At 37.3% G+C, this 18,987-nt stretch overlaps 1 protein-coding gene across 1 annotated transcript in view; it reads left to right on the forward strand.

Annotated features, from left to right (window-relative positions):
• Positions 1-18,987, forward strand: part of LOC107696540 (CUB and sushi domain-containing protein 3-like) — a 193,207-nt gene that overhangs the window by 47,938 nt on the left and 126,282 nt on the right. Inside the window, exons 15-23 of the mRNA XM_016496907.1 lie at positions 890-1,046; positions 4,869-5,060; positions 9,933-10,059; positions 11,631-11,833; positions 11,955-12,146; positions 13,432-13,570; positions 16,376-16,563; positions 16,993-17,187; positions 17,408-17,524. Coding sequence (XP_016352393.1) covers positions 890-1,046; positions 4,869-5,060; positions 9,933-10,059; positions 11,631-11,833; positions 11,955-12,146; positions 13,432-13,570; positions 16,376-16,563; positions 16,993-17,187; positions 17,408-17,524 — 1,510 coding nt within the window. The remainder of the gene's footprint in view (positions 1-889; positions 1,047-4,868; positions 5,061-9,932; positions 10,060-11,630; positions 11,834-11,954; positions 12,147-13,431; positions 13,571-16,375; positions 16,564-16,992; positions 17,188-17,407; positions 17,525-18,987) is intronic.

The following is an 18,987-nucleotide window of genomic DNA, read 5'->3' on the forward strand; positions in this document are numbered from 1 at the left end:
AGATGTTTTTAGCAGGTACCAGCTGTAATGGCGCAGCTCTATTCTGGAAAAGGGGGCGGGGAGCAGCAGCTCATTTGCCTTTAATGAGACAGGCCCGAAAAACAGCGTGTTTCTGCTTCCACTCAAGATTTTCAAAATTATATTATAAATGGTTTGTGGAGTATTTTGAGCTGAAACTTCACAGACACATTCTGGGGACACCAGAGACTTATATTACATATTGTAAAAAGAGGCATAATATGTCTCTTTTAATCACTGATAATTTTCCACTTCAGTAAGCTTTTAACTATAAAGATTGGATCATTGAGTCAATGGATTGAACTCTGGATCATTGAGTTCTGAACGAATCATTTACATTTTATGGATGCATTTGGCAGACTCTTTTTTTCAGAAGTGAATTACAGTGAACGCAGTATTAGGCTGATGTCAAGAATTTCAATGAAAAAAAAAAACTCTATTTCAGTCTCTTCCACACACAAAAATGGCTTCAGTAAATGTTTTGCACAAGCCATATGTACCTCTTTTATGAGTTCTTTTTGTAATCTTTGGCTAAAATCCTCAAACACTTTCATGCTCCACAGAAGAATCTAAGAGATATACATTTTATGTGTGAAAAGGGATTTAAAAAGTACAAATTGTACCAGTTTAAATGTTCGTGCTCATGAACGTCACATACATTTTTATTTTTCCTTTCATCTTAAGACATACAGTATGTGACTGAGAGGATACAGCAGATGTTGCTATACACATCCAGATAAACAGAGCAAGAATACAAAGCCTATCTTAGAAAGGCTGTTCAAACAATATAGATATAGAACAAACATCAGGCAGCATTTTCTTTTTATCTTGCTTTTATTTGTGATCTACATTTGATCTTGCTACCTTCCAGATCTATGATGGTAAAGACAATGAGGCTCACATGCTGGGGGCCTTCACCGGTTCGTCTATGCTGGGTCTGACCCTCATCAGCACCTCCAATCACCTTTGGCTGGAGTTCTACAGTGATGCAGAGGCCACTGGAGAAGGCTTCAAACTGGTCTATTCCAGTAAGTTATTACACTGGCCCTATACACTGCACACACTTCTGCACACAAGGGCTTGACCTTAGTAATAAAGAAACTATTCACTCCAAATAAAGTGCCTGTCTTAATAAAGAGTGTCTGTCTCGTAACAGTCATTCACACATTGCAGAAGATTGACAGGAAGGCAGTAGATGGAATGTTATTGCTTTATTTTGACCAACAGAGTGTTTCCTACGGGTAAGCGATAGTTGATGATGGTTTCTATATTATCAGCATATCTTATGTTCGAGTCTCATACCGGCAGGGATTGTAGATGGGGGGAGTGAATGTACAGCGCTCTCTTCCACCTTCAATACCATGACTGAGGTACCCTTGAGCAAGGCACCGAACCCCCAACTGCTTTGGCGCCGCAGCAAAAAAATGGCTGCCCACTGCTCCGGGTGTGTGTGTGTGTGTGTTCACGGTGTGTGTGTGTTCACTGCTGTGTGTGTGCACTTTGGATGGGATAAATGCAGAGCACTAATTCCGAGTATGGGTCACCATACTTGGCCACATGTCACGTCACTTTCACATTCATATTGCCACATTAGTGAGCCACTTTGTTTTTCTTGATGATAGTGTGAGCAAAACAAATAAGATGCAAGGAAACATAATTTTACATGTTATTTCCAAACCATTTTATCCCAAACAGCTGCATAGTTCAGTGCTATCAGGCCATAAATAGCTGATAGCGGTACATAAGCTGATAGCATAGCTATCAATGATTTATGAACTGAAATTAAATATTATATATATAAACAACAAATGAAAAGATGCATGAAATCATATGATTTTTCAGGAAAATCACAATTCACGATTTTATCACGATTCTGTCCTGTTGGTTTTGCTATTTTGCAAGTTGTCTGGGCAGTACAGCCAAACTAATTTCCATATTTTAAAAACAAAGCCTTACATATATAAATATTAAATATAAAATCAAAGATATTTAGGCCAAAGTGGGGAAAGATAAAAATCTTTGTCATTATTTTATCTTTGTCATAAAAAAAATATGAACAAAGATACACATTACAAATACACATAATATGCAAATAAAACAAAGTGCTTTATTTTTCAGGTACAGCAGGTGTATTTAGCAGTAGCACTCAAGAAATTGAATGAACAAATATAAAAATAAAACACTATATACATTTCACTGTATAAATTATACATTGATTCTTATTAAAGGAACTGTATTAAAGTTCTTCAGCCAAGAGCAGTGAGTGATTTTTCTCTTTGTTTTGTTGTATTAACATTAAAGGGATTGTTCACCCAAAAATGAAAATTCTGAAATCACTCACTCTCAAGTTGTTTTAAACCTGAATGAGTTTCTTTCTTTTGTTGAACATAAGTTATTTTGAAGAATATGTGGATAAAATCAGTTGCTGGTCCACAGTGACTTTCATGTATTTTTTTCCTGCTATCAAAGTCAGTGGGGACCAGCAACTGTTTGTTTACCCACATTCTTCAAAATATCTTCTTTTGAATGAGTTTCTTTCTTTTGTTGAACATAAGTTATTTTGAAGAATGTGGGTAACCAAACAGTTGCTGGTCCCCAGTGACTTCCATAGTATTTTTTTACTATCAAAGTCAATGGAGACCAGCAACTGTTTGGTTACCCACATTCTTCAAAATATCTTCTTTTGTGTTCAGCTCAAGAAAGAAATTAATACAGGTTTGGGAGAACATGAGAGTGAGTAAATAATGACAGAATTAGATTTTTTGGGTGAACTATCCACTTAATGACGAGTTGCAGCATGTTGTCACATCTAATATACAGGCACGCAGCCGTTTTTCTCTCAACTGTTTACTTTCACTTTAGACATAACCAACTGTGTTTTTTTTTATGTAAACGTTGTGTGTTTTGAGAGTATTAGCGCAATCAGAGGTGAAAGATAACTTAGTCCAGTAATCAGGCGCTGTTTGACAGGCTTTTTAGTGTGCACACGCTTCAGTTTTACGCATCCACGATCACGTCCAGTTTTAATTGTCCACCATCAAAAATTGTGATATCGAACACCCCTACTTGTATTGCATGTAGTCACATCTGCAATCTCTAGAAATATTAGGAGGGATTATTTACAAAATGTAATTGCTTCACTTCGTACTCTTGCTAAATTCCAAAAGATTTAATTTCCTCAGAACTCAACAACCAATAGATAGGAAAAGCTTTTTTTTTTTTACACAGGAAGGACATAACAAAAGCTTGAGAACACCTGAAACAATCAGCTTTTGGTCAGCTCAAAGGGATTATCAGAAAGTGGACCAGGAGAAACATGACTGTCTCTCTACTGACCTTGGCTTTGTTGGCCCAGAGCCAGAGTTGTGCAGGCACTTGGTCTGAATTCGGTGCGCTTTAATGCTATTGTGCTCGCAGTGTGGGATTCAACAAGGTTTTAGTTCCACTGGGGGGTAAAGTATTAACCTGCTGGTGGGCTATCTCATTTGAAATCGACTAAATCCCTGTCTGTCTACGATTCCATTCCCCCTGAAGGATTAGCCATTTGAGTGTATAATAAAGGTCAGAGAGAGCCAGAGAAGCCTGGCTACCTCCAGTATCTAGATGTTGTAATTTAGAGGCCTGATCCAGGGCAGGGGGTGAATGCAGCTGATTAAAATAGCATTGTTTATTTGGCTGAGTCCTAATCTCAACCCAAGCGTGCTGTGAAACTACGACCTGTAATCAACTAGCAATCAAAGTTGGGTGTCAGATTTTAGTGAAGTTGTTGCCTTCACCTACAGTTGATGCTAAGTGCTGTTGTGTTTATCTGTACTTAACAACTTGCAGCTTAATGGTGGACCGCTGATAAGCTGTACAAGTCCCCATGTGGTCATTTTAAGAGACCTTTTTTTTTTGAGAGAGAGCAGTGAACTCTGATATAAGAGGATTTTGCTAAACCATGAAGACACCCTCAGTCTTTGTAACACTTCAATAACTTTGTCAAAGTAAGGTTGATCGTGTTACAGAGCTGAAATGTGGTAATTAATAAATGTTATTGAATTAAAAAGCATCTTATAATGCTTGACTGATCATTACATATGTTCTAGTAGTTATTGTATCAAAATTCTATCAATAGTAATTGCAAAAATGGCAAATGCCATCGAAAATGAAGTGTGACTTAAGTGTATACTACTGTATATATTAATATTTGCATGTATATGAAATCATAAAATGCTAGTGTTTGTTAGTAACTTATTAATGAAGGTAACTATAAAAAGGAACTTTGAAAAATGTGTACATATTTAGAATTCTGTGATATACTGAGTGAGCTACCATGTGTTTTCGGCTATTTCTGAGTACTGGCTGTTTAATGATAATGAGTCATAGCTACACAATTAATAACAGGATGTGTTGCACAGTGAGAGTGTCTGTGCTTTGGTTCTGATTATGGCTCCAAATTAACCAAGCACTTAATCTTAATTGTTCTGCCTGCTTAGCAAGAGACCGTCTCTGCCTACCAGCCCAGTAGGATCTAAACTTCAAATTGTTGCCGTTAACGATCACATTAATGGCAAACTTTTACAGCTTTGCCACAGAGCACCATGAAAATATCAGGCAAAAGGAAAATTTCAGCAATCATCGCTGTAATGACCTCATAAAGCTGAATGTAGTTCAGTTTGTTCTCAGTCATATTCTGAATCTAGTCTTACACTTTTCATAGTGCTTCATTTTTGTCATTTTTGACAGGTTTATACAGGGATATTTTAATAAATGGCTCAAGTACAACTGAAGCACTCTTCTTAAGAAAATATTGACATTGTCTTGAGTCAAACAGCCATCAGTAATCTAACAGTCATAATTTCTTTCAGGTTTTGAGCTCTCTCACTGTGAGGACCCTGGGGTGCCCCAGTTTGGCTTCAAGGTCAACGACCAGGGCCACTTCTCTGGCAGCACCATCACCTACAAGTGCGACCCTGGGTACACATTGCACGGCAGCGGCGTGCTCAAATGCATGACGGGAGAGAGGCGGGCCTGGGATAATCCTCTTCCTTCCTGCATCGGTAAGACTTCAGTGGCTCAAACTGTGTAGAAAAGATGTGCAGTAAATTATTAGTGTACTTCAAAGCAGGGTCAAAGTCATAGATGATTATAATCAGAATAAGTACAGTCTTTAAATTCTCTCAGCTTTGACTATTGTGTGAAAATACAAAGTCACTATTTCATAAATCTTGGATGATAAAAGCCTTTCCACATCAATCAATTTTGCAGCCTTATGATTCTGCTGAAAGAATGCAAGTGATTTGTAACAGCACTGCTATTTGCATCCTTGTAGTCTGGTAAAGCCAGAAAACCCACAGTAAAATGCATATTTGATGTTGTACAATGGACGTGACTTGCAGGATAATGCATATGTTCTATTATTTTGCATGGTGTGCTTATATGCAGGTAACCTCATGAAAAAGTGAGTCTTTGCATTGATCCTGATCACTCTGTCTGGGTTTATTTTGCAATATAATGTCCAGTAAACTGTACATTAAAAGTATTATATCATATCATATTATATCATATTATTAAAGTAATGATTTTAAAGACTTCAGAAGGAGAAAATGAAAAGGAAAAAAGAATGAGCTGTTAATTTAGGTTGTCAGACGCTGAAGCTCTTTTCAAATATCTTTTGAATATTATCTTTGTATTTCAAATATCTGTTTATTAATATCCAATGTAAATGTCCTAGTACAAATATAGACTAATGTAAATGTTCCTATCACCACCATGTATGTGGCTATGAATTTAATAATGCTCTAGGACTGTAACTGTTGTACATGCAAAATAAAAAGTACAGTACATAGAAGTTACAAAGGATCATTACCGTTAACAGTGACTCAGGACAATATATTGGTAAAATTTGTTAACAACCAGAGAAATTATGTGGGTGATTTAAAGATTTCAAGGTTGTGCTGTATACTGACATTTCTGATGTTGTACTTGAAGGAAAAGAGATCAAAAAGCAAAAAAGTGCAAATATATGAATGTTGTAGGTTAAAGGAACAACACGATTTATATATAAATTAACATATTAAAAATTACAATTAATTGTAACACTTTATTTCAATTCTCACTATTAACTAGCATGCATATTACTAGCATATTGGCTGTTTATTAGTACTTATTAAGCATATATCAAGGCTTAATGCCTGCATATATTAATATGTTAATGTCTGCATGACCATATTTCAGATCCCTGAATCCTCTGGGGTCTTGAGGGGATTTTGGGGCCCTGGAGAAGTTTAGACATGCCCTGACATTTGTGCTTTTTTCTGTATCTTAAAAACATAACATAACATCTTAAAAGCACAGCGTTCTGTTGTTATTACGAGTGTATACAAATAAAAGTAGTAATTTAAGTTCTCTTCGGCATTCAGGAAAAAATGCCACAAAACGCGCCGGCGCATTTGTCGACCTCAGAGAAACTTAACAACTACCTTACTACCTATTAATAAGTAGCAAATTAGGATCTTATTGAAGTAAAAGTCGTAGTTAATAGTGAGAACGTCTCGGTTACGTATGTAACCCTCGTTCCCTGAAGGAGGACTGAAAGGGAACCGGACATTAAAATAAAGTGTGACCCAATTAATGTAAAATGTACAAGATGACATTATAAAATCAGTAATTGTCAATTATAAAAAAATAGTAATAATTGTCGATTTTTTTGTTATTCATGCTTTCTTTTGACTTTTGAAAAATTCAAGAAATATTACTTAATGCAGACAGGTAAATTCATGGACTACAGAACGTATTCTATTCTTATTAGAAATAATGATCGCTTTACCTCTTTAACATCCTTTTAGTGCATGGAAAATTTTTGTTGTCATAGAAACCACATTTAAACTTCGGTATTGGCGAGTATGCATCATTCCAGCCTGATCTATCCTTGTGGTTATCATAACTGAGCTCAGTGTTGCTCTCAGCTATTTGTCATCATTATCAAGGGCTGCAGTATAAGCACCTCCCCATTTCTGTAGTTAGCAAAGCTACAATATTGCTCATATTTTGCACAAGAAAAAGCACCATAGAGCTTTTAAAAGGCAGCACAATGCGGTAGAACAATAGCACAATAGTAGAAATCCTTCTTAAATGAATACAAACGGCAAATGTTTCTTGACAAAATTAGCAGTGGTGGAAGCCCCTCGCACCATCTGGGATTAATGGTGCAGGTTGTTAATATTATAGCTGATGCAGGGGGTCTCGGTTGAGCTATGGAGATGATTCTTCATCAAGCGTAGCACATGAGGGGTTGAGATAGGACTGTGTGCTGCTATTACTTCCTTCATTTAGCCTCCAATGAGTTGGATATTGGTATGTCTACTGACCCCAAATCAGATTTGCTCACTATTAGATTTAGTCTTAATGAGGTCTGATTAGACTCAAAGTGCTCGTCCAAATTGCTTCCGCACAGCAGATGTAGATAAAACACAATGACTTTCTTGTGTTAAACACAGAGATTGTTTTTTTTATTCACATTTGTCTCATTTCTCCGTCAAACCCGATGGTAGGCTTGCAAAATTCTAATCAGCCTTGAAGTTTCAGGCTGATACTTTGCAGGCTTATCTGCCAGCATTAATAATACATACTTAATAATGTGGAGGATATTTCACTTCCTTTGACAGGCGAAATGTGCGGGTCATTTGATGTGACCTTTAGCAAAAGTGAGATATATCAAAATAGTGAGAAGGCGTATCCTTTTCGCCATTCCCTTTTTTTTTTTTATTACAGATGAAATATTTAACTATTTTTATATTTTTTCATTCAAGTCCACTGGTAAAGGGTGTGAATGAGACCTTCCAATTCACCCGTTTCTGCAGAGGAGGCTTACACCACCGCAATGCTAAATCAGCATTCCTCTCAGCAGCAGTGCCATAATCTGTGGGCCGAAGCGCGCAGTCATAAACACACCTAGCGTGAGACGGCTCAACATGTCATGTTGTCATAATTGCACTAAGAGAGGACATACGAATTTTCAGCCTCAAAACCAGAGGGCCCCGTCAACTCCCAATCTTCCTGCACTGATTTTCAACGCGTGAGCAGCCAATCAGGGGTGATTGAGCACTCCTAACAGTCCAATGACACGTGATTGAGCCGCTGCTTTGATGAGCGATGAACATGGCAGGATGTTGGTTTAGCGAGAGGCTGGGGAGGAATACGTTTGGAAGATGCCTCTATTCCGGATGTCTAAAAACACTCTAATGTTCAGATTAATCAAGTCGCAATCTGAACCTTGTTATTCAGGCTTCATTGAGCTGTGCGTCCATTGTTTGTCATGTAGATGGTTTATGCAAATGAGGCTCGGTGACAGGAATTGCTGAAAAGAGAATCATTAAGAAACGGTGCATGTCTCTCTCGAAACTGTTCCTCTCGGCCCTTGCAGTTTTTTACAAGAGGGAGAATGGGAGAGACAGGATAGGGGAAGATAGAATAGGGGTCTGAGGGGAAAAGAGAGTGCCTGCAATTAAAGTTTCCTAATAAAGTGCTTGTGAAAGCCGACTAATAATGAACCGAGTACAGAGGGCTAAAGTGGCAAGTCTGAATGCCATCAGGAGGCATCAAAATGGATGTCAGGCTCATTTGTTCTTTTGATTGATGCTCTGACTTGAAGCTGACAAATCACCTTGGCTGCTTATAGGGAATTTGAGGAGAATAGAGGAGTGGTGAAACAGACGAGGTGAAACAGTTCCAGTCTTAGCCACCATTGTTGCGTGTATCTTCATAGTTTCATAGCTAGCATTTTATTAATCCTAAAGATACACATTTTATAAATAAAATAAGGTGTCTGCAGGTGCAGTGTGAATTTTATATTTAATATTTAAAAAATAAAAAATAAAAATGGTAATAATGATTAATAGTAAAATGTTAAGGGGTATACATAATTTGTGTTTATTACTGTTCCTCCCAGAACAGTTATAGACAAAATATATAAATATTTTATTAGCATTACTTCTAAAATGTAATATTTTCATTTTTTCTGATGGATTTTGATATTTTCAGAATTGTTTGTTACAGGAGGTCAACATCAAAAAATTGGCATTTACAGTTATCTCCAGCACTGATATAGTCAGAAATGTGTCAAAATGAAGAGAAACATTTGAAGGTTTTAGAAAGAAAAACATACCTGAAAGTTATTTAGTGTTAGTGTTTTTGTTTTGTTTTGTTTTTTTGTACTGTCAGTTGAATAAATTAAGCTTTAAGAAGCCTGCACACCAGACTCTGAAGACGATTGAGATGCCTGTGGAATCACACATCAAAATGCGTATGTTTACAGCAGATTTTATTCTTCAGATTTTATTAGAGATAAAATAAATAAGTATGTTTAGTCTAATGGGACTGTTTCCCACCGCAGTAAAAACCAAGCTTCAATACATGACACATTGCTGACTGTAACTGACTGAGTTACAGGCTTTATCAATATATATTGATCATATAAAATAAAATACGAGCTAAACGGGGATGCTGGGAGAGGTAACTGGCTCAGTGCAGTTTAAAAGCTAAAGCTGATTTATTCAGCTTCAGTAGTTCAGTTCCCCTCTTGGTTTTTACATGCATCTTTTTTCGACTTTTTTTCAAATAACAAATAAATTGTTATTCTGCACGTTCCAGAAACTTTTTGCACTGTGTTTAGATGTCTGAAAACCTCACGGTGCTTTATTGATCTAACTGCGCGTTTTACACTGCTTTTTATTCTCAGACTGCCCCACTCGTGTTGTGCTTGTTTGCCAGGCACCCCTAATTATTTCAGTGCTCGCCTGCAAATCTTCAGGGGCCATGATGTGTTTGTACAAGTGTGAGAGTATGCATAAACTGACTACTGTTTAATTCTTCTTCTCAATTCTCTTTCTGTCTCTTCCTCCCACCCCATTTTGTCCTTTGTTTTTCCCCAGCTGAATGCGGTGGACGTTTTAAAGGGGAGACATCAGGACGCATATTGTCGCCAGGTTATCCGTTCCCCTATGACAACAATCTGCGTTGTACTTGGGTCATCGAGGTGGATTCGGGCAACATCATCAGGTGCCGATAAGTATTTGCTTCCAACTGTCCATCTGCTGTCCATCTTCCTCTAGAGTTAGTGATTGGAACATTACCAAGCCAATAAGAATGCAGCTAGCGAATTCAGCTGAGACTAGAGGTCTTTATCTATTAATAAAGCTCTAATGGCAGACCTGGCCAGTGATGTACAGAGAGAAGAGGAGACATCAGATGAGCTGATGGTACCTCATAAATCTCTTTGTTTACAACCTGCACGGCCAAATTCATTATAAAGCTTAAAACGGTGTTGTACCTTTAATGTTGCACTACAACCTAAAAATTTGTCCTCTTTCCAATTCTCTCAGCAACAAAAGCTTTTTGAAATCACATATCATTCATTCATTTGTTCATCTGCGGCTGATGTCTCGATCAGACCAGATTGCTAAAGTGTTATCAAGGACCGCCGCTCAGAATGGAGATGTGATTGTTCTCCTCAATTATTGAACCCTGGAGCATAATATTTGTGATATGATTGTCTGACACTACCTTTGTGTGATTCGTCACGGCTCTGCAAAGAATTGAGCATTAATTTCTGCCAAATCAAGCAAATCTTTTATCTACTGTATTCCAAGTAAATATTGAATAATCTGCTGAGTGATTTAAATATGGAACACTTAGTGTTATTTAGTATCATTGAGATAATATTATAGGTTTTTAAAAAAAAATTCTATATTTTCTCTTTTCATTTTCATTTTAGTTAAAGTTGTAGTCATTTTGTTGTGTTTTTGTCTTGTCTTTTGCTGTTTTTTAATGTCTATAAAGTTTTTATTAGTTTTTAATTAAGTTGTACTTTATTTTAGTATATGTGACCCTGGACCACAAAACCAGTCTTAAGTCGCTGGGGTATATTTGTAGCAATAGCCAAAAATACATTGTATGGGTCAAAATTATTGATTTTTCTTTTATGGCAAAAATCATTAGGATATTAAGTAAAGATCATGTTCCATGAAGATATTTTGTAAATTTCCAACTGTAAATATATCAAAACTTAATTTTTGATTAGTAATATGCATTGCTAAAACCTTAATTTGTACAACTTTAAAGGCGATTTTCTCAATATTTAGATTTTTTTTGCACCCTCAGATTCCAGATTTTCACATAGTTGTCTCTCGGCCAAATATTGCCCTATCCTAACAAACCATACATCAATGGAAAGCTTATTTATAAAGCTTATTTATATTCAGCTTTCAGAGAATGTATAAATCTCAATTTCGAAAAATTGCCCCTTATGACTGGTTTTGTGGTCCAGGGTCACATATCAAGTTAAACTAAATGAAAATGAGCAATATTGCCTACTAGCTGAAATTAAGTTGAAGTTTTTTTCAGTTAACATTTATTTAATTTCAAGTAACAAAAGTGGTTTTAAGGGTCTTAATTCTAGTTAACTATAATAACCTTTGCATGCTTTTTGTTTTATGCATTGGAAGAATAATGAACGGCACATCTGTCGTATGTCAGACAGTCCTTTGTTTCTGTCGCTGTACATTGTGCATCTAATGAAGCATGACTTGTATCACTGGATACATCTACATGTATTTATTTTTATATAACAGCCTGCAGTTTTTAGCCTTCGACACCGAAGCGTCCCACGACATCCTAAGGGTATGGGACGGGCCTCCAGAGAATGAGATGTCTTTGAGGGAGGTGAGCGGCTCTCTGCTGCCTGAGAACATCCACAGCACCCTCAACATGGTTACCATTCAGTTCGAGACAGACTTCTATATCAGCAAATCTGGATTTGCCATAGAGTTCTCAAGTGAGTTGATTTATTTTTTTTATCGTTCTAATTAGAGTCCTGTATTTCGATTGACAACATGCATACAGTAACTGCTCATAAGGTGTTAACTGACTGTTAATTGGTTTGAATGTGATTACAGGTTCAGTGGCCACTGCCTGCAGGGATCCAGGAGTGCCTATGAACGGCAGTCGTAATGGAGATGGTCGGGAGCCTGGAGACATTGTGACCTTTCAGTGTGATCCTGGGTATGAACTCCAGGGAGAAGAAAAGATTACCTGCATACAAGTGGAAAACCGCTACTATTGGCAACCAAGCCCTCCTGTCTGTATAGGTAAGGGTTTATATTGGAATTTAATTAAAGGAATTAATCTGTTAGAATGAGTATTTGGCTTTAGAATTATACAGGCTTTACCACGGCTACACGAAAGTAACACTACATTCAAGCAATAATATTAAATAAACATTACAATTAAATAAACAAATTTTATAAAAAAAATTTAAAAAAAAGAATTGGGTAACAGCACTGGATTGTTTAATTGACATATAGTTCCCATATTTTAAAGAAAATATGTTTGTTTGTTTTATGATTTGAGGGAAAAAAAGAATAAAGAAAATTATTATTATTATTTTTTTTAGATGTATTTATTTTGTGGTCATTTTTAAAGATTAGAATTAGCAAAAATCATGTGTGACAACTAAACATTCACATTTTAGTCATTTAAATTAGTTCATTTTTTTACTATAATAAATTGACTACCAATTCAACAAGTTATCGCCAAATTATGTCTTTAATTGTTGTATGATTTTAATTGTTAGATAGTCAAAACGACCTCTGATACATGTGTGTAAAACTAGCTACTTATAATAAACATAGTATCTAACAGTTCTCTCAACAAAACATGGGATTTATACGTTTTTCAGAGATCAGGGATTTGTGTCCCTGATGCTTTCAAAAGGCATGATACACCAAAGTGTACTTTTTTGTGCTGATCTGTAAACATTAGACAAAGCCTCATACATAAGAAGTATTGTTTTACTCATTTTCATAATGCATATTCATGATTTTGAGACATCTAAGAGGCTGAGTTAATTGGTACATGTTGCTTTAGATGTTGACAACAGAACTTGTGTCTAAAAAGTGCTCTAAAATTAGGCAGTTTTTATCAGCCCATTCTCATGAGTTGTATGCAAACTGAGGGACCCGACACAATTGAGATTCCTTATCATCTCAGTGACATGAAAGTGTGCCCAAATGAGTGAATATCAAATTACAAGATGCAGATTGTCTCTTCCTTTCAAAAGATACATCATTTTGGAAGCAGGAAAATTAGGGTACAGAATTTTCGTTTTATCCTTTCATATTCTAAATAACCTTTCTCTCTTGCTGTAGTTCTCATTCTCATATATAAGATATGAGCGCTTTACATGGCCCGGTTCCTCAGAGGAGCTTAAAATGTTCTCAGTATCTCTGTCTCTGCATGTTCACTCCAGCACTCTTTCTCTGGGCTCCTGGTTCGCTTGCACAGATGTTCAAGCCGCATGTTTTAATAAGAGAGTCTCCTCATGTGTTACTAATGCCCATATGCTGCTGATATGAGTCCTCTGTGTTTTCCCAGCTCCGTGTGGGGGCAATCTCACCGGTTCCTCTGGGTTTATTCTGTCACCCAACTTCCCTCATCCATACCCACACAGCAAGGACTGCGACTGGCTCATAGCCGTCAACTCTGACTACGTTCTGTCTCTTGCATTCATCAGGTAAAGAAATCTATAAACTACTTTGTATGGCTGTGGTACTGCTTTAGATTATTGAATAATGTCATCTTTTTTTTTTTTATCAGTGGTGCAATAATTTAATTTAATGCAGATATGCATGTATATATAAAGGAGATATGTTTACATATTTTTTTATATTTTTCTTATATATATATCTTATATATTAAATAAATATCTTATATATTTTCTATGTTTTTAAAAATGAAATATATTCTAGAACATGTCTCGGCTGAATTTTTCTAAGATGTGTATTAGAAAATTCTTATGCACTATTTATGGACAATCAGATATACGCAGTTTCAGGGTAGCATTTGTGGCAGAATGTAGAAGGAAGTTTGTATACTTACCATAGGTGCTCAGGAAGTTTTGTGAATGCAGACAGTGCAGTTCTTTGTCACAAGGTTAATATCAGCCGAACCCTCTGTTGTGTTGGGGTCAGCGAGATGTAAATGGTGGCCGATGAGACAGTAAGATGCACTATCGGAAATAATCTTGCAGTGCTCATATTCCTGGCCTTTCGTTTATGCCCTCACTTGAGCTATAATATCTCAAACTGATAAGTTCACGAGTTCATTTAGAGGCTGCTGTGTCATAACGCTGAATTCAAAATGAGCGCCCACGGTGTCCTTCGACATGGCCACAGTCGACATGTTGAGTAATTATGTAGCGGCGACTGCTATCACTGTCTGAATTAAAATGCATTTCATGTCTGGGAGAGATAATGAGCCCAGCTGGAATTCTTTGCTCATTTTGTCTGTAATGAACATGACGGTGTTTTTTTTTTTTTTTTAAAGCTTCCCCTCGGCTTGCCTTAAAGGTGTAGAGCGGTGTCTCTGCCTTGAGTGATGTGACCAATTAGTCTAAAAGCAGGGTTGATAAATTTCCTTCACAGTCCAATCACGTTGCTAATTATGTCCATTTTTCATTTAGCCAACACGTAGCGATGCTCAAGCCGCAAGCAGGATTCTTCGTCCAGCCGGGGTCAGCGTGGGGTTAAGTTCAAGTGCTGTTGGAGTTTGTTGTATTTGACAGTCGCCGTAGTCCTCCCTCCATGTTAATGCTAATAGCGCCGCTAGCATGCGATTCCCTTCTACCTGGATCAAAGGGTGTCGTGAGGGTCTAGTCCAGGCGTGAGTGCGTGGAATATTAAGCAGGATTCACACGCACTCAGCGGAAAAAGAAGTGCTTAGGTTTCAACATTTCTCCCTCTGTATATCTGTTTCTCACGCTCGCACTAGCAGACTTTGAAATATCGGCGACTGTTGAATGTTTAAACTTTGCCTCATCATCTAAGAGCAGTTCTTTTAATGACAGCAATAACTCCAAAACAATCTTCCGTTCTGCCTGTGTGTCACAGTTTAGAACATTCATCAAAACAGGAGCTGCCATTTGAGGCTGTTTTGTGAGTTTCCTGTGCCTAATATTTTTCAAAACCTTCACAGCTACTAGTTAAAGCCATACATCAGCCTTAAAACAGACGATGAAGAACTTTTTTTTTCTTTTTTTACCCAGCCCAGCAGGTAGTGTCATTCTCATGGTTGGCATTACATTTGAAATAGCATCTTTCTCAGTTAAATTTCGTCCTCTCCGAGTAAATAAGCATTTTGGAGTTCTGCCAGAAGGGCAATGTCTCAAACAGGTTTCTAATAAATAGCTCTCATTCGGTTCCATCTCAAAGACTTTCATTACACAGTCCATTACTGACTTCTTTCTCCTTAAAAAATCCACAATATGAAATATGTCCATAATGAAATTGGAACTGAACAATATGCGCATACCACCCCTCCGAAAAATGTGACCTCTTTTAGTAACACTACAAATGTAATCCCAGCCGGGTGTCTCTGTATTTAGCAACAGTACAGTTTGTGCTATCAATCTGATTACCGCAGAAATAATTGTTTTCTGATTGACAGCTACAGAGGGTATTGAGTGGGGAAAAAACCCAATGCATCTGTTTATCAGAAATTAATGGCTTTTTTAATGTGGTGTAAAGGATCTTATCCTGTGTATGAATTATCCTATAATAACCCCTAAGCAGTGGATGCTGACGCAGTGAAGTGTGGAAGGCATGCTTAGCATTCTCTCTATGCATATTAAGGGGAAAAGGGGGTGTAAATCTGATTCAGTCACAATCCATCTCATGCAAATGACTCCACTGATGGGCAAGACCCTATCATTGCACCTTACTGCAAATGAAAAGATGCAAGTGTTTATATGTGGGACTCTCTGTCTTTGCAATCTCAGAGCATAGCTGAGCTGCTGATACTGTGCTGGGAGATTTTACATATGAGTTTTAGAAGTGTGTGAACGCTGGCATTCAGTGCCTGGTTATTTACTGTATATGTTCGACCTTAATGTGCAACTGTTATGCAGGCCATATGGATAATACAAAACCTATATCTTACACAGCAAGTTAGCATGCATAACAGGTGTTTAGGTGGACAAGTATCTAATCCGCTCTCCTCTCTTTGTAATTCCATTTTTTTTTTAAGTAGTTTTGTGGTTTGGTTGGAAGCACCTAATTAAAACTACATTATGAAGATGATAGATTTTAGATTATGTAAATAAAATTTCACACACACACACAGACACACATGTATATATTATTTTTGATGTTGTAGTTGGTCTCCCTCTCCCCTATCACTCTAAAACAGGTTCCACTTGCTTTGTACATATTTTACTTTATACTACCGTCTGCAAAGTTGATCTCAGGACTCGAATAGCCAGATCACATTCTAGCTTTTGATCCCTCTAGTCAGAAAACTCCTCTTTGATCATCTATCCTAGCTTCAGCATAGAGCCCAACTACGACTTCTTGTATATCTACGATGGACCGGACAGCAACAGCCCGCTGATCGGGAGCTTTCAGGACAGCAAGCTTCCAGAACGAATAGAGAGCAGCTCCAACACCATGTACCTGGCCTTTCGCAGTGATGGCTCTGTCAGCTACATCGGCTTCCACCTGGAGTACAAAGGTAGACCCTGACATTTCAAGACCCGAAATGTCTAAACCTTTAATTAAATACAGTATATTACACATATATTGGACAGCAAAGCGAAGTCGAGTTGTGAAAAAGTTAATTTAATTGTGACTGGTATTCAGCTGACGGTTTAAAGAAATAGTTCACCCAAAAAGGAACATTCTTTCTTCATTTACTCACTCTTACCTATTGTCTTTTCCCTCAGAACATAAAATAGAATTTTTTTAAGAATTACACTTCATAGTTCATAGTTACCAGACAAGCTTCAAAACCCCCGAAAAGTATTTTTCTTTGAAGTAAAATGTGTTCATGTTGTAAATAAATCTCAGTTTCAACCAATAACTGTTCATTCTGCAAGCTAAGATATGCCTAAAGTGATTTGCAACCCTTGCTTTTCCTACACCTTCTCTCCATCTCACACAGCTAAGCTGAGGGAGTCATGCTTTGATCCTGGTAATGTGATGAATGGCACTCGGTTGGGCAGTGACTACAAGCTGGGCTCCACTGTGACCTTCTACTGTGAGGCAGGCTACGTCCTCCAGGGCTATTCCACGCTTACCTGCATTATGGGTGATGATGGCAGGCCTGGCTGGAACTGGGGGCTGCCCAGCTGTCAAGGTAGAGTCTGCAAGTAAAGATGGATGTGTAAGATAATCTCTGAGAATAAACAGTTTGGGCCTGCTGCTGCAGACCAAACAAAATTAATCAAACTCGTAAAATGACTTGAACATGCTGCGCTAGCCAAGATCAGTTCTATCAAGGCTGGTGTCTCAAAAATAGCAGTTCATCATAAATGTTGAAGCACAGAGTAATGAGTGATCTGGGTTTTTGTGAACAGCACCATGTGGAAGTCGCTCTACTGGGACAGAAGGAACCGTGCTGTCACCTAATTTCCCGAGGAACTACACAACGGGACAGAGCTGTGTGTACTCTATCTCTGTACCCAGGGAGTTTGGTGAGTAACTTTAAATCCTAAACAAAATTGGATGCAGTTTCGCCACATTTAGCAAAATGCAGCAAAGCCAAAACATAGTGGAGTTATACATTTAATGTGTTTGGTGTATTCAGCATACAAATTATAAGGGCTTTTTCTGACAGCAATATTATTTTGGGCGAATTGGGCATCTCTCTTTATTTTGTCTGAATATGGTTTTAAACGTTTAACCATAACATGTTTAACACACACAGCTCTACTTTAAATTCCAAATCTTGAATACCTCATCATGTCTTGTACATATGACACTAGTACATACAATATGGCTTCAAATTAATGTTCAGTCATTTTGAGTTATTTTGAATATCATACTTTTGAATTACTAGTAAACAGTATGCCCTTGTAAAAAAGATGTGTGCTTAATTGAATGTACACTTGTAATGTACATCAAATTTTGAAAGTAAGACTGTACTTCAAGATTCAAGATTTTTTTTATTTGTCACATACATGGTTATATAGGGAATATATGACCAGCAGTGAAATGTAAGTATTTATAGTACTTATAGTATAAGTATGTACTTATAGATAATATAATATTAATTAAATAAAAGGCCACTTAAGTGTACTTAGAGTAAATTTTCATGACAGTTTATTACTTAAGCTACTTTAAAGTACAGTTTAAATCATTGTTTGTCTTTTGTTGTTTTCAAGGACAATAGAAGTAGTTATGAAATTACATATGAAGATGTGCTTAAGGTCTACTTAAAGGGTTAGTTCACCTAAAAATGAAAATTAGCTTGTGTTTTACTTACCCTCGAAGCATCCTAGGTGTATATGACTTCCTTCTTTCAGACGAATCCAGTCGGAGTTATATTAAAAATTGTCCTGGCTGTTCCAAGCTCTATCATTGCAGTCAGTGGGTGTTGTAGTTGAACAGTCCACAGGTCGTCAAATAAAGCTCGCGCATTCATAATAAAATGTGCCGCAGACGGCTCCGGGGGATGAATAAAGGCCCCCTGTAGCGAATCCATGTGTTTTTGTAAGAAAAATATCCATATCAAATTAGGGGTTGAACGACTTCTGATTTTTTAAAGTCGACTTTTATGTGATTAGTCGCTGATGACGTCATTAATGAACAAATTTTCTCTCACTTCCGGTATCTGTCATACACGGAAGGCGTTCCGGCAGATGACGCAGCACGTATGCACAGCGAGCGCGCCTCTGAGGTATGCTAGTCTCGCGAGTTTGTTTATAGGAGCAAAGGAAGCAAAGTTTCCTTACTTTAGCAATCGAAACCCTCCGACATTTTTCTTTGCAAATCCTCTGTTTGTACTTCTAATTCGTGACCAGCGTTTTGTTTTGTTCTCTCTTCGCATTCCTCACTAATCACGCAACGCCGATGTGCTACGTCATCCGCCGACACGGCTTCCGCATATGACAGATACCGGAAGTGAGAGAAAAGTGTTTATTATGTTTGAAATATG

This window comes from Sinocyclocheilus anshuiensis, unplaced genomic scaffold (assembly GCF_001515605.1).
Source record: "Sinocyclocheilus anshuiensis isolate Anshui unplaced genomic scaffold, SAMN03320099.WGS_v1.1 scaffold590, whole genome shotgun sequence".
In the NCBI taxonomy this organism is placed as follows: domain Eukaryota; kingdom Metazoa; phylum Chordata; class Actinopteri; order Cypriniformes; family Cyprinidae; genus Sinocyclocheilus; species Sinocyclocheilus anshuiensis.